The sequence below is a fragment of the Cimex lectularius genome, unplaced genomic scaffold, assembly GCF_000648675.2.
Source record: "Cimex lectularius strain Harlan isolate CLEC.00 unplaced genomic scaffold, Clec_2.1 scaffold212, whole genome shotgun sequence".
Classification (NCBI taxonomy): domain Eukaryota; kingdom Metazoa; phylum Arthropoda; class Insecta; order Hemiptera; family Cimicidae; genus Cimex; species Cimex lectularius.
Window position 1 is genome coordinate 778,271 of NW_019392965.1, and position 27,723 is coordinate 805,993.

Below are 27,723 nucleotides of genomic sequence, written 5' to 3' on the forward strand. Positions count from 1 at the left end.
ATTAGTAAATTGGACCAAGTAGAAACTTTAGCTCCCTAACCATCCATAACCAGCCTATGCTGGGTAGTAATTCTGGACCAATCTTTTCCGTTTTCTTCCATCCATAACCAACCCTAACCATCCCATGCTGGGTAGTCATAATTTGGAACAATCCTTTCTCTGTTCTTATTAACCCAACCCTATTCAGGAAGATGCACATTAGTAAACTGGGCCAAGTGGAGCTTTAGCTCCATAACCATCCCATGCTGGGTGGTAGTAAACTGGACCAATCCCTTTTCTTCTAAACCCAACCTTGTTCAAGAAAACACACATTAATGGTAGTAATGGACCCGAAACAAATGAAGGAAGTGGGTATTTTCTGTTCAAGACCAAAATAAGAGCAATAAATTTGTTTAGGAAGTACACCTCTTTCATTCTAAAATACATGCTTTCAATGCTTGTGGCTCAGAAATTCTTAAAAGAGTTTACACTGACAAAAAGTCCTCATAAGGACAGAGAACAAAACAGGTAAAAAGATCGCATCAAAAATAGTCAGTGAATGTATCTTAAATCTCCAAAACCTGGGGAAATATAATAACCTGTTAATATATTGGGTGCCAGGATAAGGAATTTTGTGTAACGAAAGTGCAAACTGGCCAGAGGAGGATCTGCAAGGCCATATACCTGAACCTATATTTGGGATGTCAAAAACAGACAGAATCCTCCATGTCAGAATGGATGAAAAAGAAACAAAAGAAATGGGCCAACTCTAGAGATGTGAGTCACAGCAAACTTATGATAAAAGAGCCCTCAACAAAACTAACAAATTGCTACAGTCTGACAGGGTAAAGCTCGGGGAGTGATAGGACTACTAGTCACTGTCGTCTAAAAAAACACTGGCACAGCACGGTTATATTCAGTGATGACCCTATTTGCAGATTATACAACGAGGAAGAAACAGCCACCCACATCATTCTCTAATTTGAAACAATCGTTCAATGGAGACATAAACTAGGGTGCCAAGAAGACCTGGGGGAAATAAGTGCAGAATTGATAGACATTGACCTTTTTCATCCTAAAAGAAGGATCAAGTCAATTAAGCTGAACTAAGGAACTAGGCAACTAAGGCACGATAAAGAAAATGTTTTTCTAAACCTACGTCACACCAGATCGCATCTCACGATCTCTAAATAATAATTAATAGGACAAAAAAGGCTGCAGTGCTTGGCAAATACTAAACCTCCACTTATTAGTATCTCTCATCACCACTTTTTGTAGTCCTTGATATAGTTTAGTATTTGGTTATAACATTTATTATGAAAAAAGGTCTTGCAAGACCCAAGCTTTTTTTTGTGGTCTATTGAACAATGACCATTATTATATAGAGCTCTTCATTACACTTAAGGCTTTTCATCAGGTCCAAAACCTTTGTTAAGGGCTCCAATATCCTTCAGACCTACGCTTTGGATCACATACACTTTATGTGAGTACAAATACTTTGATTAAACCTAAAATTTCTATATTGTGTACATCATTTTATAAATTTATTTTCAAATCTTACATGTATTTGTATAATCTAAACAATGTTTATATAGCCCAGGCCCTGAAAATGATTTCGATAAAGATGGAAACACTGGCACGATAAAGAAAAAGTTTTTCTAAGCCCACATCGCAGCCAGACCGCATCTCAATATCTACAAATAATCTTTAGTCGTAGGTTTAGTAGTTCTGTTGTTAGTTTGTAGGATGGCTGTTTACTGGACTTTTTATACCATGATGCTGTAATATATTGAGTAGGGGTGTAATTTCGAAACTAAAGGTAATGTGCTATCTAGAGTGATTTGTGGGTCTATTTCGTAAATGGGCGGTTGGAGGGTTGGGGTGTAGTTTTCTGTCGTCGGCCGGCTGGGCGGCTCGGGCGCTGGGTGCGCATCAGCTGTTGACGAGAGGGCGATCGATCGGGCGACGTGCGAGATCAAGGAGCGAGATTAAAGCCGGGCTCGGGGTCGGCGTTGGAAACGGGACGGTGACGGGCGAATCGGATCTAAAAGAAGAGGCGAAGCCGTTGGCCGGCGAGGCGTGAACCGCGTCTGCGACGAAGCCGTCTCCCTCTTCGTTGTCGACCCGCCATCTTTAATTCGGGAGGCCTCTGACGTTCGAAAGGCATCCTGGGATCGCTAATTAGAGTGCAGTGAATTTTTATCAAAATCGACTTCTATGGGTTCGGAATCTAGCTGTAGTCGGAGGAATGCCGTGTCTGGGCGAGTCGGCCGTTGACGCCCGTGTTCCTAGGCGGTCCAGTTCGTGCATCATCAAGTGATAAGGCCGATACCTCCGACGGCCGATACTGGACGAGGGACGAGTCGAGGGAAAGAAGAGGGATCCCTGGTAGCGCGGATAGAAAAAGGGCCAAATGTTCAGTGGGACCGTGCGTGTGAAAATATGCGAGGCTTCCGGGTTGAGACCCACGGATTTTCAAAAGAGGCACAACATGATGACGTTCGGGAAACTGGAAGACCAACCGATCGACCCTTACGTCTCGATAGACGTCGACGAGAACCATTTGGACAGATCGACGACGAAACCGAAGACTTTCGACCCCGTTTGGAACGAGTCTTTCGTCCACGACGTGCAGAACGCCGACAACCTCGGCCTCACCGTTTTCCACGACGCCGCCATCCCTCCGGACGACTTCGTCGCAAACTGTTCCATCCCATTCCAGGACCTTCTCCAGAGAGATACAGACTCGACGGATTTCTGGGTGAGTCGAGTGGCCGGGACCCGATTCCGCTTCACCGCCGCCGGCGAAACCGCCCCAAAAACCCTTACGCATCGTTTTCCACCCTTACGCATTCCTTTCATCCGTATTTCAAGACTAAGAAACCCTTCCCCGACATTTCCATCATCTCACACCCACGATCCCTTCATAATGTCAAATCGATTTTTTTAACTTAAAAAAACCCTATAGACCACTCAAATGTTTCACCACCCAGTGTTTCTATCTTAACTTTCTATCAAAATATTCCTTGAGAACTCCACATTTATCCCTAGCTTCTCTTTTCCCCTAATCAACCCTCACTTGTTGATACTTGGATGCCTACCTGTTGATAAAAAACTGCTAATCCACTTCGTGCATGCTCCATTTATTATTCAGTTTATGATTGCTCAATTCCCCTCCGGCCCAGTTCTTTGCAAACGTCCTGACATGCATGTTCTATTAGCTTTGCTAATTTGCGAGCTGCATGTGGTTTCCTAAGACGGAACGTTGATTCGAGCCTCTGCGACAAACTGCCGATGTGTGATTTTGAGGTTTTACAGCGAATAAATTAAATAAAACTGTTAAACGTTACCCATTTCTCATTTATTTACTCTGTGTTTGACAGTGTTCCAATGTGTTTGTCCAAAGTACAGTGAAAGGAATTGTTCTGTCACGACAGACCAAAACAGTGGAAATATGCAGATTAGAGAGAATTAAACCACTCAGACATCCAAATTTAAGGGTTAAAGTGTGGCGAAATCTAAAGTAGATTTTGTTCCATGCAAAGCTGTATAGTAACTGACCATTGGTACCATTTAAATTTGACTGGAAAATACAACAAAAACTTTATAAAAGAAGAACTGCCTGTTCAATATCCACAGACTACAATTTAAGGGTTTAAGTGTGGTGAAATCTTAGTAGATTTGGTCTATGCAAGACTGAAGTAACTGACCGTTCATACCATTTAAATTTGACTGGAAAATACAACAAAAACTTTATAAAAGAAGAACTGCATGTTCAATATCCAGTCTATGCAAGACTGAAGTAACTGACCGTTCATACCATTTAAATTTGACTGGAAAATACAACAAAAACTTTATAAAGGACCGAACTGCATGTCCAACATCCCCCAACTAATATTTAAGGGTTAAAGTGTGGCGAAATCTTCAATAGGTTTTGTTCCATGCAAACTGTAGTAACTGGCGGTTGATACCATTTAAATTTGACCGGAAAATACAACAAAAATTTTATAAAGGACTGAACTGCACGTTCAACATCCTGAGACTATAATTTAAGGGTTAAAATGTGGTAAAATCGTAAGTAGATTTTGTTCCATGCAAAGCTGTAGTAACTGACTGTTCATACCATTTAAATTTGCCTGGAAAATACAACAAAAATTTTATAAATTACCGAACTGCACGTCCAACATCCCCCAACTAATATTTAAGGGTTAAAGTGTGGCGAAATCTTCAATAGATTTTGTACTGTGCAAAGCTGTAGTAACTGACCATTGATACCATTTAAATTTGCCTGGAAAATACAACAAAATTTTTATAAATTACCGAACTGCATGTCCAACATCCTCCAACTAATAGTCAAGGGTTAAAGTGTGGCGAAATCTTAGGTAGATTTTGTTCCATGCAAAGCTTTAGTAACCGAACTGCATGTTCAACATCCTCAGACTACAATTTCAGAGTTAAAGTGTGGCGAAATCTTCAGTAGATTTTGTTCTATGCAAGACTGAAGTAACTGACCGTCCATACCATTTAAATTTGACTGGAAAATACAACAAAATTTTTATAAAGGACTGAACTGCATGTTCAACATTCTGAGATTACAATTTAATGGTTGAAGTGTGGCGAATTCTTAAGTAGATTTTGTTTTCACCTACGCCTGTTTCATCTTTGATATGGATCTGTGTACCTGAGTATTAGGGCCCCTTCCAGAAACACGGGGCTACCTTTCATTATTACCATTATCCATGACCACTTGGTCTGCTGAAGTTGCATTCATTTTCTTAAATACGTTCTTCCCCATTTATATACCGTCCACTCAATTAGGGTGGTGGAGTACTGGATCTTTTTTCTATCAACCGTTCCATCACAAAAAAGAAACACAAAACTAGACTATAAAGTACTATGTACAATAAAACATCCCTGTTTCTTCAGCAAATTGGAACAGGAGTCCCAAATACACACCCAATTTTGGGATTCCTACATGCTGTCTATAAGGAGCCAAGGAATGACACCTTTCAATTAAGTGTGACAGATTCAACCTTAGAAATGGTGAATGATAGAGTGAATGCAGTGTTCAATCCTTTTAAAAAAATAGTTCCTACTCACAGCAAGTTGTTTTGCAACAAACGGATTTCGAGCTTTTAGCTCATCATCAGGTTGAAGGAGTTCTACAACCATATCTCTCGACCTGAACTGTAAAAGTAAGAACCTGATGATGAGCTAAAAGCTCGAAATCCGAAAATTGTAAAACAACTTACTGTGAGTAGGAACTATTTTTTAAAAAAGTTTTTTAAAATAATTTTTTAAATTTTTTCAACCTTTGTCTACATGCTGGACACATACACAGGCTTAGGCCGAAAAGTGTCACAGTAAACTTGGTATACACAACTAATATTACAATATATGCAATAGAACAGGCCTGTTTCCTCCAAGAATCAGAATAGGGGATCCTCAATCTCGCTGTCGTGTTCAAGCACAATTCTCAAATTTGTATATACTCTTTGTATGAAACCACAGAATTGCTCACTTCAATTGGTGGGACACATCGAACAACCTTTCTCTGCATGCTGGACATAAATACGCAGGTTTTGGCCCAATAGTGTCCATGGGTCAGCATGGCTTATTCTTAATCGGGTGAGGATGATCCACCTAAAATTCTGATCCTCTGATGGTCACCCTATCGACCATGCTCTTGATATGTAATACTCTTCTGACCCACTGACCCTGCTATTTCCTTTTGATCATATTATTTATTGCATTTTTAGAATCACTATTGAGCTTTGATTGATTACTGCTGTCATATCATCTAGAAAATAATATCTTGCGTACAACAAAAAAATTGTTACATTTACAGAAATACTTTTTTATTTTTTTATTTTTAGGAAATATTTGTAAAAAATTTCTTGAAGTGTTCCTTTTTACTGGAGATTCTTAAATTTATATCTTCGATGATATATTGCCAAGTCCAGTGCCATAAAGAATCCATCTAGAAGAATCTAAACATCAAAACATAAAAATCCAACGCTCATATGATAGTTTAAGAACAATTTACAAGCAAAAACTATTTTGTTTAAACATAATATTAAAAAAAAAATCCTAGCAATTTTGTCCTGCTTCAAAGCGGTGATACAAAAATAAGTTAAACTTAGCCTTAAGGGACAATCAATGAAGAAATTAATTCGTAAGATCATCGGGAACATGTAAAACCGACGAACATGTGAAATAGGTGAAAGTTCCTTTTGTAATTAATATGTGAATTTTGTCTTGTATCTCCAGGGATACTTATTTGACCATTTCCACTATCGCATCATTTATTCAGCATTAATTAGAATTTTTAGTATATATTTTTAATATTTTTGTGTGTCTTTACTGTAATTTGTATGTTTTAAGATAGTCTAATTCTCCTGTCGGTCCTCTTAAAACTATGATAACAGTGGTGCCATTTCTAATTATCTGACGTCAGTACATTCTCGTAAATTGTGGAACACTTCCTTAGTTTTATCATCACATGCATTTTTCATGAAAGTGACCTTTACTAAATGATGATGATTTTCTCCTGAATGGCACCATTAATTAGCTTGTTATCACAAATAATTTTTTTTATAATTAGGTTTGTAATTTGAAAAAAAAAAAAACATTGTATGGAAGTAAAACATTTGTGGTTTGTTTGTTTGCAATCTCATTTGATATGTTATGTTTTACAGTAATGTTTCATGTATGAAAAAACAGATGAGAAAATTCTTTGCCCTCATCTTAAGTTTTAGATCTTGGATATCCATTGACTGATATGAGGACTTTCGCTCTATTGCACTTAAACTTTTTCTGTGTCGCTAAGATTTTCTTGGAGGATTTTAATATTTTTAATAAAGTACAAAATTCTTCTTAGGGTGTACATTGCCCAAGAATGACTTTCGTAGATACCGTAGACTTTTCCTGGCTATCGCAGGGCAGTGGCTAAAGATTTGGCCCATAGATTTTGTCTCCTAGGCATAGTCGATATCAATCATCATTTAATAGTCATTTTGTTTTTTAATTGGTATTTTATTAGAGCATGTCCTATTTATATCCCATAATATATTCCTCTTTCTCCCATTGTGTTGTTTTTTCGAGTAGTCTTTTTGCTTGGCTCATGTTTGTTGTTCATAGTATTTGTTATTTGTTGTGTTCTTTACTAACCCAAGATAGTTCTGTTTTAACATAATTAATTAATTTTGTGCCACAAAATGGATTCAGGCCTTTGTCCTGTTCCAAGGCTCCCTCTTTGGCTAGGATATCTGCCGCCTTGTTGACTGAAAATTTCCTCATGACCAGGCACCTATTCGCCAGGCTTTTTTAGGGTATTATATGCTTCAGAAGATTAGTTTTGAGTTGATCATAGATATGGAAAGCCTTATTGGCATTTTCCTGGAATGTGTTCTATAAATGTATTCCTCTTTCTCCCTATAAGTAAGTAAAGTAATTCCTGTCAGACAGGAGGGCTTAACGTCCAACTACCCACCCGTTGGGTGTCATGGACAAGGGTCAAACAACTTTACAATACTTTTTTCATATTCTCAATTAAAAAACCATGGGCTATGCCCGGAATTGAACCCTGGACCGCTAGTGTGGCAAATAAGAGACAAGATTTTCTTGACTAATACATTTATTTATATTTTATGATGAATTGTTATTAGCGTGTATTTAAAAATATTTGACCAATGTAATATTTTCAGGTTGATTTAGAACCCCACGGGAAGCTGCACGTACGGATAGATTTAAAATGGACAAGTCAAGGTATTTATTTTTTTTATTGCTTCGCTTTATCTAATTATGTAGTTTCATATAAAATCTGTTTAAAGAATGTTGAATGGAAATAGTTCACAAATTAAAAATGTAAGCAAATCGATCACAAAGGCTAAAACTAAGGTTTCTTGTCCATAATTTTTTATTTTACTGCGAATAAATAGGTTTTCTAACTTGTCCTTTTATTTTTAGAACATACAAATTCCAAACCGAGGGAGTTCAAAGAAAGGCAGGGATTCAACCGTCGGAGGGGTGCTATGAGAAGAAGAGTCCACCAAGTCAATGGTCACAAATTTATGGCTACGTTTCTCCGCCAACCGACATTTTGTTCCCATTGCCGAGAGTTCATATGGTCAGTCTACCTCCCATTAATTCAACTGGCACTCACTGAAAAGTGTTTTGAATTTTATTATTCATGTATGGTGTGGAATTTCAAGATCATCTTGGCACTAACCATATTCTGCTTTAACACTATTCTCTTCAACTTAATTGCTGTGGTTTGGAAAGATAGTATTAATAATCTGTGATAATAGGAAAATAATATTATAACTGCACCATTGTAAAGAAGAGCAAAATCATTCTCTCCTTATGAGATCTCATGTAAATTTTATTTATCAAGACTGTAGGTGAAGACGACCTGATTTTTCATGCCATTTCCCCTTTTTAAGTTATTTATTATTAAGTTCATATTTCATTTTTTTATTATTTATTTTTAAATCCTTGTTTTTGTTAAGTTTAATATTTATTTTTTTTAAAGATTTGTTTTTATTTTATTTTTGTATTACTAACATTATTTGTATTAATTTGTTTTAAACAATAAATTTGGTTTTATAATTTTCTTTTGTATTTCATTTCTGTTGATTGTAAAAGCCTTGTTTTTTTAATTAACATGCTTTACTACTACTATTAAGTACTTTTAACACAGTTAAGTTTTTTAAGTTAACTTTTTAATAATTAAATTTAGAATGTGAATGAATAGAATCTACTTTTTAATTTAATTTTATTAATTAATTATCTCTTTTAAAGAGCAATATTCATTGGTCATAATTTATTTAAAAATTTGCATTCAAGCCCATTATTATTTTGCTACATATAACGTTTTTTATATTTTATTTTAACCTTATTTTCCTTATTTCCATTTTAAATTTTTGTTAATCCTTATTTCTGACAAAATGGACGAATTTCCAATCAAGCGCAGTATGCAAGATTTACATCTGGTTATTTAGCTCATTTGTAAGGATTGTGTATTAATTTTCCAATTATATTCCGTCGAATTGAGGCAGATTAAAGGGTTAAACAATTTCCCATAAAATATTGGAACAATTTTTTATCCAAGAAATTAATAATGTTTGGCTTGAGATTCTTGAAAACTTAGAGATTGCATTTAATGATGAGATAATTTTGCTATTGCTCGCCTAACAACAACAACGTTCAACGATGCAAAAGAAACAGAAGGCAGTCAAAGAAGTTTCAGCAGTTTAATGAGACATAAAAAGTTATAATGTTTATATAATAAGAACTTGATTAATATCCTGTTTTCAGTTTAAAAAAAAAAATCGAACATTTTTCCTTTCATAACTACGGAGAATGTGAGGGTTTATAAATAATTTATACAATTGTTTTTCATGTAGAAAATAGTATTTCTGTTTTAAAGTTCAAATGATTTTAAATCTTGCAATGATCATGTTTAATACATCGACATGAAAAAGAAAACAGGTAGATAAATTATTTTCTATTGGACAAAATGAACTATCGTAATAACTGTTATTTTATAATATTTGATATAAAAATGATTGAAACATTTGAGGATTATGGCAGGACCATTGGAATGCAGATGAGGTGGCGGAAATACACTACATTGTTTCCATCAAGCATGACGTTTTTCGGGAGGAATGAAAAGAACGCTGGTGATATGGGTTATTTATTGAGCTTCGTCTGTTTCAGGACATACGACAATTTATCTTAAGACTAATTTGTATTTGTACTTAGGGTTATCATATTAATAGAGATGGTATACAAATTTAAAAAAAATTATTCATTTTTATATGCGTGGCGATATATGAACACTATTTGACTTCGTTCGATTCTCTATAAAGTCTTATTTGCTTTAATGTAATGATTGACTTTCTTAAAATACTGATCAATCTGCTTACTTGAATACTATTGCAATACAAATGCAACTTTGCATTCAGTCTTTAAAAAAAAATTCAACAATATTATATTTTAGCTTTAAAAAGTTAACAATGCATAAAATCTACTTTGTATGAATTCCTTTGCCTTGTAAAAGATGCCAAGTTGGCCAAGTATGACATATTCTCACTTTTTTTCTGGTATTCATGTGCAATCGGTCTTTAAAAAATAAACAAATATATTTTCGCTAAAAAAATCTAATGATACATAAAAACTGCATTTTATGAATTTCGTCTAGTAAATCAAGTCAAAGTAGGCCAAGTATGGCATGTTCTTACTCTCATTCTTTAAATCCTTTGCACTAAGTCTGTGTTTTTGCTATAAAAATCTAATGATACATAAAAACTGCGTTTTATGAATTTCGTATAGTAAAATGAGCCAAAGTAGGCCAAGTGTGAAACCACCCTGTTAAACTACACAACTATTGGTTCATTCTAATAAATAATACTCAGCTTAAATATTATACAAAGACTCATTCTGCAAAAAGTGTTTCTTCAACATATTTGGCACTCAGCATATTTTTGCTATAAACAATACTTGTCATGAATTTAATAAACTAACGCTGGAAATATATGTTTTCTTATATTTCGACCTCAACAGTTTAACTTATGATTTTTCCTTCTCGAAGGTGGGATAATAGGTCATCTCAAAAAAAACAACCAGTTTTTCTTTCAACATTTCGGATTTATTTTAATCCTTCCTCAGATGAGTTAACACAGTGGTTAAAGTAGTTTTAAATCCGAAAAGTTGTGGATTGAAAGAAAAACTGGTTATTTTTTTGAGATGACCTATTATCCCACCTTCGAGAAGGAAAAATCATAAGTTAAACTGTTGAGGTCGAAATATAAGAAAACATATATTTCCAGCGTTAGTTTATTAAATTCATGACAAGTATTGTTTATAGCAAAAATATGCTGAGTGCCAAATATGTTGAAGAAACACTTTTTGCAGAATGAGTCTTTGTATAATATTTAAGCTGAGTATTATTTATTAGAATGAACCAATAGTTGTGTAGTTTAACAGGGTGGTTGATTTACTATAGGGAATTGTTCACCGACAACCTGAAAAACTTTTGTGTTTTGTATCCTTTTCAATTTGACAGATTGACCACATTTATTATGTGAATAAAATTAAATGTTTATTAGAATCTAGTATAGTTTTAGCTGTGTTTTAAAATCGAATGAATGTTTAAGAAAAGTGCATTTGTTAATTTAACATGCTGTGAAATGCAGCTTTAACAGAAAATTTGAAAATTTAGAGATTAATTTAATTGTTCAATGGTTCTCTTCATACTTTTAATTTTAAAAGATTAACTAAAACCTAAGATATTATTTTTTAATTAACGATGAATAATATATGATCATAAAACATTTTATAAACAATTTGTATTCAGTTTATAAAGTAACTGTTTCAATCATTTGATAAATAATGTTGCAGGGGCTTAGGAAAGCAAGGCTATCAATGTCAAGGTATGTTCTGGACATTTTATTACAACTGCTTTCTTTATTTTTTTTCTTTTTGTATTTTGTCTTGTAATATCCAATAATTCAATTGTAAATGACTTTGTAACACATTTTTATTAAAAGTGAGTTAAATACGTACAATATTGAAAGAAGTTTTATTGCAATAGATTACAAAATTTTTGTTTGTGTTACATTTAAAAAAATTAAAGTACCCTTTTAACAAAATTCTATCGCTTTGCTTATGCTTTTTATACTATTCTAAAAGTTTACAGCTTTTTTTTTGGGGGGGGGGGCTTAATTTAATTTGCAATTTTCGTTTTATTGTAGGTTCTATAACATTGGATATAATCAAATTTGATTGATGCATAAAGGGTTTAGAAACTCATTGAAAAATAGTATCAAAACTCAATTGTCGTTTTAATTGTTAAGAGATGACAATGAATATTTTAAGTATCTGTGAATATATAGTAAATCGCTAGTTCTACTTTCAGATTTATCTTTCATATATAGTTTAACGAAAAAGAAAAAAAAGCTGCCAGTAACTTTGAACTTTGAAAGTCAGTTGTACACATCTAACAATAAAAGTTGCTAATGTGAATTTATTTAACCATTAGAGTATTATTGAGAGGTCAGATGTTATTCGTACTTGAAATAACCACTGCCTCTCTTCTCTAGATGGATTGCCAAGATGACAACGTATCCACTTATGTCTGTATAAGGTTAGATTTTAAGAAAAATTAATTTTTTAATAACTCTAGTCAGTTAAATAACTTATAGGTCTACAAAACTGACCATTTATATTAATTACTTCTGAAAGATGGGACAAGAAAGTTTCGTGCATCATTTATATATTGAATGATGTTCAATTATTTCACTCAAATTTTGTTTTTCTTGTGAAAGAACCCTGTAATATCACGATTACATCCATGTTACAATAACACATTTATAAGTTGATTTGTAACATTTAAAAACTGCTTGTTAAAAGATCTATTTATTTATTTTGTTTTCACAAAGTACAAGGAAAATTGTCTTATTACAGAATACACTAGTCATCACAGCAATAGTTTTTATTTATTTTTATTTCAGTATTTAAATTCTACATTTTATGGGTTGCTTGTATATACATATGAAACCTAAAAACAGAAAAAAGTTTTTATACATATGCCTAACAGAATAATTTGTTTTTATAAGCATGTCACCCAATTAATCGTAATTATGTTAAAATAATTATAAATTGCATTCATGTTTTTTTTTGTGATTTGATCAGTGTGCACGTGTGTTGTTCACAAGAGGTGCCATCAGTCCGTAGTTACCAAATGTCCAGGGATGAAAGATGAGGTAAACAACTTTATACAAATCTTCGCAATAATTTTTACACATTGATTTATTATAAATTTGCAGACAAGTGCAGTTCAAGCGCAGAGGTTTAATGTTAATGTGCCACATCGGTTTGTAATGCATAATTATAAACGTTTTACATTTTGTGACCATTGTGGTTCTCTGCTATATGGTCTTATAAAACAAGGACTTCAGTGTGAAGGTATATTATTATTTTAAATTATATTTATTTAAACAAGTTCTGGGAATTATTTAAATTTTCCTTACATAGGAAAAACAATTGTATAAATATTTTTCCTCTATGTGCTTATCGCTATGTAATAGGAGAATATTCAGTGTAGGCACTTAACCACTTTTTGTGAGGAGGGAAGAAAGTGTTCCAAAAAATACAATAAACCAGAGAAAAAGTTCTGGGGCCGCTCACCTCAACATAAGTTTAAAATTAGCAACAGAGAAAAAGTATTCGTAAACATTTATTGTTACACTGACCCATCTTAAACAAACCAAAATAGGTCACACAATCAAGGTGACAGCACCAATATCATCTTCCACATCCTTCAGCGTCCACTCTTTTGACTTGTCACAATGGGTAGGTCCTTGTTGGTGGAGTTCTCTAGCTGAGTCAGATTTATTATTACTCATTGCAGTAATAAAAAAAACTTTTGACAAAAATTCACTATTTTTCCTCTATATTTTAAATTAACAAAACAACTTGTAAAAATATGAGATCTCAAACATAGCCGATAAACAAAAACACTATAACTAATCCCTTTTCAGCGTGTTGTAAACAATAATGACCAAATAAACATCGCTTCAAACCAAAGAGGTATAAAATCAATTTCTTGACAAATCTATGGATTTATTTTACAACCCAATGGGTTCCATTTTAACCCTTTTTTTAAGTCAAGATAAAAAGAAAAACCACCTTGGAAATAAGTGCCAGAGATATTTTACTTTTCTGAATGCATAGCAATAAACAGACAGCTTGGTTGTTATTTCAAAAATTTGATGTTGTTTATTCGACTGAAAAAAACACAGAAAAAAACGAAACTATTGGGTTGTCCGGAAAATAATGCAGGATTTTAAGTTTTCATTAAAAAAAATCTATATAAAATATTCTGTTTACGTTTACAGGATTACTCATTTGTATNAAAATCCTGCATTATTTTCCGGACAACCCAATACAAACTTACTAACGAACTAACTTGTTTTGCTCTACTAGCTAAATTAGGGCAAATTGATCCAAAATTATTCCCTCAGACAGTCTATTTTGCAAATGTCGTGTAATCAGGATTTGATTCTCAGTGACTTATAAAGTGGCCACGGGGAACTTTTTTGCGAAGTGATTACTCCTTTAATTATTATTAATCCATATATGTTTTGTGGTCATAATTGACTTTTTGCCATTTTGCAAATGTCGTGTAAACAGGATTCTATTCTCAGCGACTTTGAGATGAGGAGTTGGTGTCTGAGTGGATGGAAGTCACGATAGCTCAAGTGGTTAGAGCAGCGGCGTATTGAGCCGAAGGTCATGGGTTCGAATCCTTCTCGTGGCACTAATTTTTTCATCTCAACCGAGACCTTAGATAAAAAAAATAATTAATTGAAATAATATGTATGGTCAATTATGGCTAAACATAAATGAAGGGTTGAGTGGAAAATAAATTTGAAGTTTCATGACTACTGGTGAAATAGTTTCTTTTTTGAGTTTGATTCAATAATTGTAATAACATTTAAAGTTTTTCTGAGTAATTCTCATGATCCAAAAACCGTTAAACCCTCATTTTGAACCAAGCATCGTTCTTCCACTGTGCTTTTTAGTGGAATCTAATTGGTTTTCTTTAGCAACATTTGGCGGGATAATAGGTAATGTCACAAGCCGACAGATGCCGGTGAAATCTCGATTCTGACAAAAAAAATGGACCCTCATCGTTTTTCCATTGTGCCCTTCATATGGAGTAATTATGATTATTATTATTAAGGGAAAATTTAGAGGTTTTTAAATTTGATAAAATGATTGTTCAGTCGATGTTTCGTTAATTCCTAGTTTTATTATGAACTAGCAGCACACTAATAAAGTTAATCATATTTTGATTTTTACACTTGCAATTTGTAAACACATGCACTTCGTTAGTGTTACCAACACAAAATTGTATGATTGGCCTCTGAAAACATCCAAAAGAAAATAACTTTACTTTACAAACAGAAATACGTCTAAAAATTATGCTAATGGTTGTTTATGTAACTATAAAGGTATATTTCAAAATAGGAAAAATGTTTACAGTTGTCAGTTTAAAAAGATTCCCAGTATTTTATGTTATTATAATTAAGTTCTAATATTATTTATTTTATCAACTAAAATTGCTTTTAGTTTGTAATATGAATGTCCACAAAAGATGTCAAAAAAATGTAGCTAATAATTGTGGCATCAATACTAAGCAGATGGCAGAAATATTATCTACAATGGGAATTTCTCCAAGTCGGCCTAAAGTAAGGGATCAATTTTGTTTCGATGCATTGGAATGCACATGTTTCGATGTCAACATCTACGAATTGTTTCAGTTAAGTACACAATGTGGTAGTGGTGTAAGTTCAGAAAGAGGGGTCACAGGAATATCTCCTTTACCTCAAGATGACGAGGCATCACCTGTTTTCCCTCAGCAAAAAGAAGATTCAAAAAGACTGGATCAACCAGAGAAAGGTGAATTTTTGAAAATTATCCCTCTATAAAAAAATATTATTGACTTTATGAAGCTTAATGTTAGATTGGCCTGAATGCCTGTGTTGAAGGGATGAAAACATTAATTTATATTTTTAAGGACGCACTGATCTCAAAAAATCTGGGGTTGATGATTTTCATTTTATTAAAGTACTTGGCAAAGGTAGCTTTGGCAAAGTTATGCTTGCAGAGAAAAAAGGGACTGATGAAGTTTATGCTGTAAAGGTATGTGTAGTGTTTGAATTAACTTCATACAGAATTAGTATTTTTTTAAAAATATATTTTATGTTTTTCAAGGTATTGAAAAAAGATGTTATAATCCAAGATGATGATGTGGATTGCACGATGACCGAAAAACGAATATTAGCTCTTGCAGCAAAACATCCGTTTTTAACCGCACTCCATTCTTGTTTTCAAACTAAAGTAATCAAATAGGCACAAAATATGCTTGTTTTGTGTCTTTTAATAATGTAAATTTATAAAATTTCATATTTTCAGGAGAGATTATTTTTTGTCATGGAATATGTTAATGGTGGCGATTTAATGTTTCAAATCCAACGTGCACGTAAATTCGACGAGCCTAGAGCAAGGTTTTATGCAGCAGAGGTCACATTAGCATTGCAATTTCTTCATAGAAATGGTGTAGTTTACAGGTAAATGTCTTAGATTTTTTTTTTTTGCTAAAACAAGATTTTTGTAAAACGTTTTTCGTTTTAATTTAAAGAGACCTAAAGTTAGATAATATATTGCTTGACAATGAGGGCCACTGTAAGCTAGCGGACTTTGGCATGTGTAAAGAAGGTATTTTGGATGGAACGACTACTACAACATTTTGTGGGACACCTGATTATATAGCGCCAGAGGTACATAAATTCAAATCTTATATTATAAAGCTAGATAATAGAAATGATCAGAAATAAATAAGTGAGAAAACTTCAATTTAATAATCAAGAGACTGATGATTTTATGGATTATGTAATTAAATACATTTTTTCTTACGTTACAAAACTTATGCTACTGTGAAATTATTTTCAGTGGTATCTGATCAAATAAAAATTGTTGAACAACCAGGGTAGAAATGTAGTTGATTAAGTCTCTTCCTGGTCTTAAAAATATTTTATACAAGAAAGTATATAATTTGGTCATTACAGTTTTTGTTCTGTATTTAACAACCCCACTGGAACAGTTCCAACACTGAAGATGGCAAAATTACAAAACATGACATCCAAAACGACAGAATAGCCCAGCAAAGATTTATTTATTTTTTATTGCTTTCTGTACAAAATTTATACAATTAACAATATGATGGTAGGAACCTGTCAGACTATAAGGATGGGGGAGAGGAGCGGTCATTGCTGGAACTCTTAGTATTTAGGATTGATGGCTTATTGGCTTAGGGTTGTGTTAAGCGTGTCATGAGGCCATTGTGTTCTTACGGGGACGATTGTTAACATGTGACATTGAAGAGAGGGCTAGAGCTAATGGATTGGTGTGGAATCTTGTTCGAATCATGTCTGCCAAGAATGGGATGTCTAGGTCATTGTGAGTGGTTTGGTTGGTGACATAGAAGATGTAGAAGGGAGCATTGAGGATACTATGGAGGACTTTTGATTGAAAAGATTAGATACTTTGAATGTTGAATGGCTTGGCTGAACCCCACAGCTCGACTTCGTAAGTTCAAATTGGTTTAATTAGTGTCTTGTGTATTGAATTTATTGCATATACTCTCTATGGAATTGTGTCCAAATAAGCGTCTGAGTTGTCCGTATCTCAGGAGTTGTATTTTTTTTTTACGTGTGTTCCAAGTAAGTTTGATGTCCAAATAGAACCCAAGGTAACGGATTTGGTTGGATGGAAGAGATTACTGTATAAGTGCACTGGTGGTTAGGTACGTCTTATAAGTGTGAATGCCTTTTATGTTTGTTTTGCTTTATGCGCCACCTAATGCACCTGTTGTTAATGAGGTCTAAGTGATCTTGGATTGCTTTTGTTGCAAGGATAGATTCAGTGGTTGAAGAGAGGATTGAGATGTTGTTCACAAAGGTTGTGATATGGGTGTCAGCGTGTGTAGGTGTGTCTGCAGTGTAAACTATGTAAAGGATTGGTCCTAGGATACAACCTTGGGGAACACCAGCCTTTATAGGTTTGATGACTGAAAATTCAGGGCCAATTATCACCTTGAACCAGCAATCTGAGAGGAAGGAATTCTGGATGAGATTGTGTGAAAGGATATTTTTTAATCCATTTTTGTTTTAGTGGTCAATTGACCAAGTTACTTTTTTCAATTAATTATTCTTTTTTGGTTAATTAATTATGGTTTTTTGGTTGAGATAAAAAACCTTACATAAAAAAAATAATTAATTGAAAGATATTTTTTAATTGGAAAAGGACACCGGGGTGCCAAACTACAAAAACTGCTGACCTATGCTTATTTTCTAGGGCAGATTATATTGGTCAACTGCTCGTAACCCCTGCTGGACAGCAGAATGGAGCTGCCAAACTGCTAAAACCAGACTAATGAATCAGGATGGTGTTATGGGATTTTAATATAAGGATTAATAGCAAAGATAGCCAGGCCAAAATGATTTTATAATGACCAAATTATATCTTTTCTTGTTTTAAAATATAAACAGTGGGATATTTTGTATGAAAATAAATGTTTTACATGTTATTTTCAGAGAGATTTTTTTTTCACATTTTTGTATTCTCAAAAGTTTTAAAAATAGGATCAATAAAACAAGCATTTGTTTCTTATTAATTTAATAATTATTCTTTTGAAGTGTTTTGGCTTTCTAATATGTGAGGATTTTTTAAAGAACCAATTAATTAATTGCATTTCGTTATAGATTTTACAAGAGCTGGAATATGGGCCAAGTGTCGACTGGTGGGCGTTAGGCGTGCTAATGTATGAAATGATGGCTGGCCAACCTCCTTTTGAAGCTGATAATGAAGACGATCTTTTTGAGTCCATACTGCATGACGATGTCCTATATCCTGTGTGGCTTTCCAAAGAAGCTGTATCAATATTAAAAGGGGTAATTAAAAAAAAAATACAATATTGTTCAAACTCTTCAGAACATAAGGTTTTAATAATCCCAGTTCGATTTCATTTGAAGATTGCATAAAAAATGATGGAAAGTCAGGATGATATAAGGCAAGACAGTATATTTCCAATAATTCTCACCCTTACTACAATAGGTTATTTAAAGTATATATCAAGTATGAATCCTTGGATGGTTGAATGGAACATCCTTCTCTAGCCATTATATCAAAGTGGGAGTTCTGCAAGGCAGCATCCTTGGTCCCATTATCTATTTAATGTACACTGTAACTATCAATCTCAATAGTGAATTTCCAGCCATCCTTTTAACAAACCCATAACCAGGTGGCCTTCAGAAACTTCCAGGACCATCATTCCATATTTCATTTTGGAAGAATGGTTTAAGAAATGGTGTATCAGACTCAACGAAACCTATCACCTCTCTTCTGCTTTAGTACAACTCTCTTCTCCCGAAAACAATTTGTCCACTATTTGGGACTTTACATCAATAGTGTACTTAGAGCCCCACACTCAACTTAAAAGAATAGAAGTGAACTGACGATATAAACTATTTAAAAGACTATTGGACAATAGATTGAAACTTCTTCCATAAAGTTTCATCTACATCATTACTACAACCAATCTGGATGTATGGAATTGAACTGTGACATTCAACCAACTGTTCCATTAACCGAAGAGTCAAGTCGTTCCAGTCCAAAATCCCTCAAACCAATGCTCAAGCTCTCTCCAACATTGCTATCCACACGCTCTCTCCAACATTGCTATCCACACAGACTTCAAATCCCATTTGTCATCAAAACCACAAGAAATTGATACTGATGCCTCTGAAAACTAAATTAAACACCCATCGGCCTCGTGATTAGCCTCCATAGTAGAAAAAGTTGAAGTGCTGTGTAGGTTTAATTACTGGATTCCTTCTCCCCTCTTACAATTTTATGATATAAAATTCATAAAAATAACAAAGTTACTTATACTGTTGTAACATTATAATAAAACTTAAACAATTTTCCCCTCAGATATGGGATTCAGCCTATCATATTTACTTATTGGTTCCTGTTGAATTCAATCTGCTTTCCCTTATTTTCAAAAATGCACCGTCTTCAAGACTTAACAAACTTTACACACATGTACAGGAAAAAATTTAGTTCTTGCACATATAAATCATCATGATAATCAAAATTTAAAACTTTCACTGTAAACTGTATTGTATTATATTGGATATTTTCAAACATTTATTTATTTATATATTGACAAGAGTGTATTTTATATTTTGCTAATGAAAGAACATTTTACTTGCTTAAATGATTAATTAAATAATGCAACATTGTGTTAAATATTTAAATTATAGGGCTATTCAGTAGTTTAGTAAGTATGTATGTTACAAACATAATACAATTGGTCTCTTTATTTACAGTTTATGACAAAGAATCCGAGTAAAAGACTGGGATGTGTCAGCATCCAAGGAGGAGAACTAGCAATCAGAACGCATGCATTTTTTAAAGAAATGGACTGGGATGCTTTAGAAGCTCGAAGACTAAAACCACCATTTAAGCCGAAAATAGTTAGTTATATATTTTCATTGATATAAATTATAGATTTTTAAAATTTAATTATTGTGTTTAAAAATGTGTGTCTTCTATTACAGAAAAGTAAGAAGGATGCGCTAAATTTTGATGCTGAATTTACAAAAGAAGACCCTGTACTGACGCCTATCAACGGAGACGTTGTAAGATCCATAAACCAAGAGGAATTTAGAGGATTTTCTTTCATAAATCCTGATTATAATCCTGCCAAGTACAATTATAATGACAAAAACTAGGTTAGTATATGTAATATTTATTAGAAAAAAATCTTAAGCGATAATTTTAATTAAATATGAAATATAAATTTGTGATTTTAAAAAAAATCCTATCTTCTCTGGTTATATCCTAGTGTACCTTCTATGGATTTTATAATTTAGATGGCTGCTGTAAAAATTAAACTCAAGTGTTCCATGGTGTTAAATTTTTTATTATTATTTCGCGCTTATTGAGCTGTCATCAGCAGCGTAAATGAGATATTTCCCTGAATGTTAAGAATTATAGCTCACTCAATATCATTTCCTTACTTTTCACACAATCCCTTCAATTTATTATATTTCCCAATAAATGTAAAACTTTTTTTATAATGCAAAAAAAAAAAAAAATGAGAAAAGTCCAAAATTGAAAATTATGGGCCGATCAGTTTGTACTCAATAATATACAAAGTTCTGGACTCTATAGTCTCAGATACTATCACATTTTCATTTAGAAATGTACTTGGTTTTTTTTTTTTTTTTTTTTTCAANCATGTGACTATTCGTATATGTGTGTTCAAATTTTTGGGGGGGGTATTGTGAAAAAAGGGCCAGAGGCGACGGTGGGAATCGAACCCACGACCGCGGCGTGAGAGTCTCTCATGCTAACCACTCGGCTACCGTGGTCCCCAAATGTACTTGTTAAAGATTAGATTAGATTATAGAAGGGGTCAGCAATCAGTATTGGTCTATTGTGCATCTCGTTCGTTATTTTGTTTCTAGACCCCAAAGCTTTTTCAAGGATTCCCTAGTGTATCTTTCAGGCTTTTCCTCTCCCAGGAGTAGGAATCTCAGCCTTCATATCCCTTCGCACCAACAGAGAAATGTCCATGTCATGTCTTTGTCCTGACAATACCTGCATAGGGTTTGAGTCTAAATGCCTGCGGAGTCTTCGGTGTCTAGTTAGCAGTCCAACTATTATTCTAGTCCTAATACATCCTAGATTTTCTGCTGTTAGTTTCTACAATGGTCCTTGGATGAACATTTCCGATGCTTCCTGGGCTACATTCCCATTGAACAGGAAGACTTATTTTTAAACCATTGTCCGATGGATCCACCTTTTGGCAGTTTGGTATGTGACAAAGTGTTCAGGGCCAATAGATATCCTCCTCAAACTCTCCTTTGCCAATTTATCAGTCTCGTCATTGCCTCTTGTGTGCCCTGGTACCCTGGCAAGGGTAATTTTTACTTATTAAAGAACAATATGGGTTTGAAAATGGGATTGATGGTAACTAATCTTATTTTATACAAAAACTCCTTAATTTATTGGAAATGGCTTCTGAGGTACATATTACTTCACTCCTCAGACCTGCCTTTTGACAAGGTACATATTAGCTTACTTATGGACAAACCGAAAGCCCTGGGATTATATGATCCACTTCTTAGTTGACTACAATCCCTACAATCGGTGTGTCAGGGAGATCTGCTGTAGTGAAATTTGATGTTCTACATTCCCACACCGTTAAGGCCTATTTGGGCGTCCCTCAGGGTTTCATCCTCTGTTTTGAAGCCAGTTCGATCGCTTTATACGCTAATGACTGTACAAATAAATATCACATTTAAGTGATTTTGTCGCCTTGTAAAAAGTTTTAGATGCCATCTTGGCATAGTAGGTGACCAAAGGGTAATAATTAATCCGGAGTTGAATCTGAAATGGGAGAAGATAGTCGTGGTCACCCAGGACCATACTGGAGGGAACTCATTTTTCAAAGCACTGACTGGCAAATAAATAAATAGTACTAATAACACCGGGTTATATAAATAAGGCTATAAAAACCTACGCAAACTAGACCCCATAAATATAAATTTTTGTTTGAATTTAAATATATTACATTCATCATTAATAAAATGATTAATACACACATATAGACTATGTGAGAAAGAACCCGGGGGGCCCAACATTTGACCCACCTGCTCAAGTACCATTTGTATGTCAGGGCTCATGGGACAAGGGAAATTTTTTGGATGGAAGTTAGTAAATTTGGACAGGTAATAATTAAAAAATTAACACTGCAGAACGTTTGCCTTTATTTTTTTTTTAACAAACCATCTAAAACAAATTTACTGAATGATATACCATCATTAGTTTGAAATAAAACAGGCCTATTTAATTTTTTCACATACATTAAATACATATTTGTGTAATACATTATTAACTTCAATAAACAAAATATCTTCAAATAAAGTGTAATATAGTTTTTTAATTTTTTTCAGAAACTTTACTCTGATTTGTGGTATTTTCGAAGTTGGAGTACAGCATTAATTGAGAGAGAATTGTTACAAAAAGAAAGTATTTATAGTTATTGTACCTAATAAGCTATCATCACTGTAGGCACAAAACATTTTATTCAGTCTTTAAATTGGTGAAATCACCATTGTTCTTCAGAAATGGAATTTGTAGAGTTTATTTTTAGATGTGTTCCTTGTTGTTTATAAATAGAATTTGATTTTAATGTCTGACATTTGGTTAGTAATGTTTCAGAGAGTGATTGACTGAGTATGTGGTGAGTTAAAGACGGAGTGAGAATTCCGTGTGTGAATGTGTGTGTGAGACAGAGGGAGAAAATGAATACTGAGTGTAAGGAAGATAAAAAAAGTGAGAATTTTATTGTATGTGCGTAAGGTGTGAGAGAGAAAAAAGAAATGTGTAAAAGAGATATCTGTCAAGGCCTACTTTTTATTGTGTCAGCCTTATATGTATATACGTATATGATATATAAAGTTGCTTACATAATATACAATTACATTTTTATTTTATAGGTATATTTTTTGCCACAGATAAATGTAATTGTGTTTTATGTCAAGAGCAAACACACACACACATTTATCAGTCTTCAAAGGGCCATGCCTTTAAAATCAAGTTTTTTTCAAACAACCTTATGCCCAAAAAAATAAAAAATAAATATTTTTAAAAATTCAGTCATGTGCACACATTTAATTGAAATAATAAAACCTGTTTTTATGACAGTAATATCAAAATTTAACTTTTAATTGGATTACTGTTTAAAAAAAACTTAGATAATAAATATACAGAAAAAAAACAGGATTTTTATTTTATTATCTACTAGTGGGATCTGCTTTTAGTAATACACGCAAAAATAAATATTAGTAGTATTTTCTCTTAGATGATGTTAGTTAAATTTGCTGAACTAATATTGCGTAAAATAAAAAATAAAAAAATAAATAAAATATATGTAATTTTTTGCCAAATCTGCACAATTCAGCTTTATAACAGAGCTTTTTTCATAGTCTGCATAGTCGATTTAATCAAATTGTCTCAAAGGTTTAAAAAAAATTTTTGTTCATAAATTTACGTAATGTACAATGTTATGACATTCATACAATGTGAATAATGTTTAACTTATTAAAAAAGTTTCGTTTTTAGATTTATCGCGTTTGTTATTTGTGTTTGGCAAACTTATTTTTCCACCATTCACTTCTTTAATTTAAACAACAATGGTAAGGATGCTGGCGGGTCTAAGTTTCAAGTTTCATTTAACTCGTTACCCTGTTTGATAACTATTTTGTATTATTTGTGCTTGTGTGTGTTTGTATATATTTTATAAAAGAAAAAAGTATGTGATGTAAGTTTTTTATCAGTAATTATGTCAGTCACTGAATTTAATTTGTTAATATTTATTTAAGCAGGAAATTTTAAAAATATATTTAACACTTGGTACTTAATTTTGATTAATGATTATTTATTTATTTATTATTATTATTTTATTTTTTTTTTAGTAACGGAATGTGTGGATATTTTGGTCTTAAATTGTTAGAATGAAAGTATTGTTGCTGTATTTATCATTGCTGTTTGGTTCCATTTGTAATCCGTTATACCAGAGATTATCCAAATATATGTTGTATAAATATGTTATTGCTGTTATGTTTGTATAATGTTTGTTGTTTGTATTTAGTAAAAGTTAGGCTTATTTAGGTTTATTAATTATCAAATATTTTGATGTTTGTTTTATTGTGCAATTTAAAAAGTATAATTTTAATAGTATATTAAAGTCAGTTAATGCACACAAAAAATGTGTATAAATATATATTATGCATAATGTATAACTAACTAGTTGTGGTAGTGAGAACAATAAAACTAAAATTTTGAAAAAAAAAGCATTATTTGCTATTGATGTACATTCAACGTGATAGCAGTCTTCTAACAAATGAATCACATTAGTATATTATCGACAAAAATAAAAAAAAATGTGGTCTAATCTTATTCAGTGTGTTTGTCATGATTTATCATAGAAGAAATTAGGAAAAAATAACAAAATACAAACTTATTGCTTCCTTTGTTTAAATGTGTGTATTTTATGAAAGTGCAATCTAGTCAATAAAATTTAACTTGTTCAAGATAGCTGGCCTACGAGTTATTTATTTGATAATGTATTTATTTAATGTTGATTTTGAGACAGTTAAATTTATTAGTCAATTAATAGGTGTATAAGGTAATATGAGTAATAAAATTAATTAATTTTGCTTCTTTGTTTATAAACAACATTCAATGATTATATTTCTTAATTGCAAAATAAAAATTTGGTAAATTTTCATGTAATTTATTGTTGCAATAAATTACATTTTTTACATTCCAGTTTCTTGTTTAAATTAGAAATAAAAGATATAATGGTAAAATCAATTAAAACTGAAAAAAAAAAAAAACATTTCTCAATCGCTAGGCATAAGAGAAAAATATGTTCCATTTTACTCACGATGTAAATTTTTATCTAAGTTTGCCAAGTTTAACAGTTGACACACACAAAAAAATAAATAAAGTAAATAAATAAATAAAAATAGGCAGCCAAAACGGGTTAATATGGAGGCTTTAAGAATAATGGACATTGAAAAGTGAAATATGACATAAATACGACATATTCGTAATCTGTTACAACTGCAGCAGGAAGTAAAAGATTGCCCCTCCCCCCTCCCCCAATCGTAAATGTTTCGTTTACTTGATTTATATTTACATACACTCTGATTTAGTCGATAATTTAATTATCATCAATTTTTAAAGATTATATGAAATGTGTTTGTTTTGATCGGCTTCTAACTATATTCTGCTGGTTATTGAAAGCCTTTATTTTAGTTTCAATATTGCTTCATGTCTGCATATGTAAGAGAAGTGTATCTTTAAAAATTACAATACATAATTCAGCCAATTTATTATTTGTTTGATTCACCAGCTAACAAGATCCTTATCGATTTTTTTCCAGTTATTTGCATTAATGATTTAACTTTTTTTTTTTTTTTTTGAGCCATGCGATTCTACACATTGTGTATCAACTAAGAGCAATGTATAATAAAATAACTGCATTTCATTCCAAAATTGTAAACTCTTGTTTTTTTGTTGATAACTTTATGAGTTAATGTTGGTCATTTCATTTAATCGAATTACATATCCAATGGATGGCTGAATGAATAATTGCATAATTTGTTGATAGATTGAATTAAATGACTTTTATACATATAACTTATTAGTCAGTATTCACTATTAGATCACAAGATTAAATTTTGTATTTTAATTGTTCAAAATATCATAATTTTCAATATAAACAAGTGATTTTACTGATAGGGTATTTTTATATTAAATTGACTTTAGGGTCTTCTGACAAATTTAGGTAAATAGTACAACAATCATAAACAATGACGAATATTGGTCTTCCAGGCTGTGTTCAAAATATTCAATCAGCTCAGTTTAATTTTCATCATAAAAATGCGATTGAGACATAGTTTTATTCTACATTACCAAAAGAGACTCGTCAAATAGATTACTCTAAAAAATGAATAAAAAAAATAAAAAATATATTTAACTATTATTGGTAACCAATATTGAATATATAATTGTTATTTTTGTACATACCATTTGTTTATACATTAATAAATTTATTTTAACGAATAATTTATTAGATATATTTTTTTAATGGGAACATTGTAAAAAATAATTATGGTATTGTGTCTATGCTGGACCACAATTAAGAAAAATGAAAAAAAATGCAAAAATCTTGAATTGCAGTCGATCATTGATTTCATTAAAAAAAAGTTAGCTTCTTGTACAGATAACTTTTGCTTGAAATGGTACAAAATCTATGTGATTTTTAAATATCTAAGTTTAGAATTTAATACTAGGAGGATTTTTTGTTGTTGTTGTTAAAATGAATGGAATAATTTCTCCTCTCTCTCACAAAACACACACACACACACACACATACACATTAACACAAACACACATATACACACGTGCATATGTGTACAAATAAAATTTACTTTAATGCTAATTTTTTAAAAAAATTAGGCATAAGACCTTTTGTTAATTGTTATTATAATGTGAAAACAATTTATATGGTTACTATGCGAAATAAGACTTCTTGTGTGTGTTTGTAACATTATTCAAGCCCAAAATCTTTAATGTTGGCAAAAATAACAAAAAATATTCTCTTTTATATTCGTATGATTTATGTTTTAGTATCATTACTACCAAGTATCATCAATCACTAGAAAGTACCTCTTTATGTTGTAGTAGATAGTGCATTATGCTTTATGAATATGAATTCCTGTTTTACATAACAAAAAGTTTTTTGTTGTAAATAATAATAATTGTAACCGTTTTGTCTTAAGCACCAAATGCTTTAGTTTAAATTTTGAATAACGTTGGTAGATTTGATAGTGTACGTGTATAAAGTTTTGTTAACTTCACTTGTTGGTTATTATTTAATCGACCTGGTTTAACTGTGATGCATCACAATACTTATGTACATATTAGATTATATTTACTGTTTATATCCATTAAAGGTAGCACAAATGATCAAACTGAAGTTAAATTTCTATATATTGTACATAATAATACCGATTATATCTGCAATAGTTTAATCTTATAATGTTTATCTATGTGTACTTTGTAATTAGCACGTAGTAACTGATCAAAATGTTTAGACTCTGAACGCGTAGTAAAAGTTAAATTCATTATTTTCTTTTATAAAAAAAAAAAAAAAAAAAAAAAAAAAATTATTGAAAAAATATATATAAAAAAAAAGATATATATTCAATTGTGAATCATAGTAGATTAAAGACTTGAATTGAATAGTGACATTCTGTATTTTAAACTGAATCAATGTGAGAGATGTCGATGAATATATCAGAACATATTTTTCCTTGTGTGTGTAAATATAAATATACATTTTGCATAAATATGTATACACATACAAGAGTTCCTGTTATGACGTACTTATTATTAAGAAACTTCAAGTAATACATTTTTAAAATGCCCCACACGTATATGGCTTAGGAAAAGTTGTTTAGGAACTGAAGAAAAAAAAAAACAAACAAAAAACATAGTGTTTTAACAACATTAGCATTCTGCTATTTG

The 27,723-nt window shown here is 32.1% G+C and overlaps 1 protein-coding gene across 1 annotated transcript; it reads left to right on the top strand.

Moving 5' to 3' along the window:
* Positions 1-1,714: 1,714 nt before the first annotated feature.
* Positions 1,715-23,285, top strand: LOC106664731 (protein kinase C). The gene is made up of 16 exons (XM_024229505.1): positions 1,715-2,740; positions 7,686-7,746; positions 7,948-8,107; positions 11,383-11,414; positions 12,676-12,746; positions 12,810-12,948; positions 15,118-15,236; positions 15,309-15,447; positions 15,566-15,690; positions 15,763-15,888; positions 15,964-16,118; positions 16,190-16,328; positions 18,312-18,500; positions 19,941-20,087; positions 20,172-20,345; positions 22,575-23,285. The coding sequence occupies exons 1-15, from the start codon at positions 2,393-2,395 to the stop codon at positions 20,343-20,345; spliced, it is 2,124 nt and encodes a 707-aa protein (XP_024085273.1). The 5' UTR covers positions 1,715-2,392; the 3' UTR covers positions 22,575-23,285.
* Positions 23,286-27,723: the final 4,438 nt, after the last annotated feature.

Coding starts and splice junctions, on each gene's coding strand:
- LOC106664731 (XM_024229505.1), top strand. CDS start 2,393: ATGTTCAGTGGGACCGTGCGTGTGAAAATATGCGAGGCTTCCGGGTTG. Junction 15,691..15,762: donor ATGAAGTTTATGCTGTAAAG/GTATGTGTAGTG, acceptor ATGTTTTTCAAG/GTATTGAAAAAAGATGTTAT. Junction 16,329..18,311: donor CTGATTATATAGCGCCAGAG/GTACATAAATTC, acceptor ATTTCGTTATAG/ATTTTACAAGAGCTGGAATA.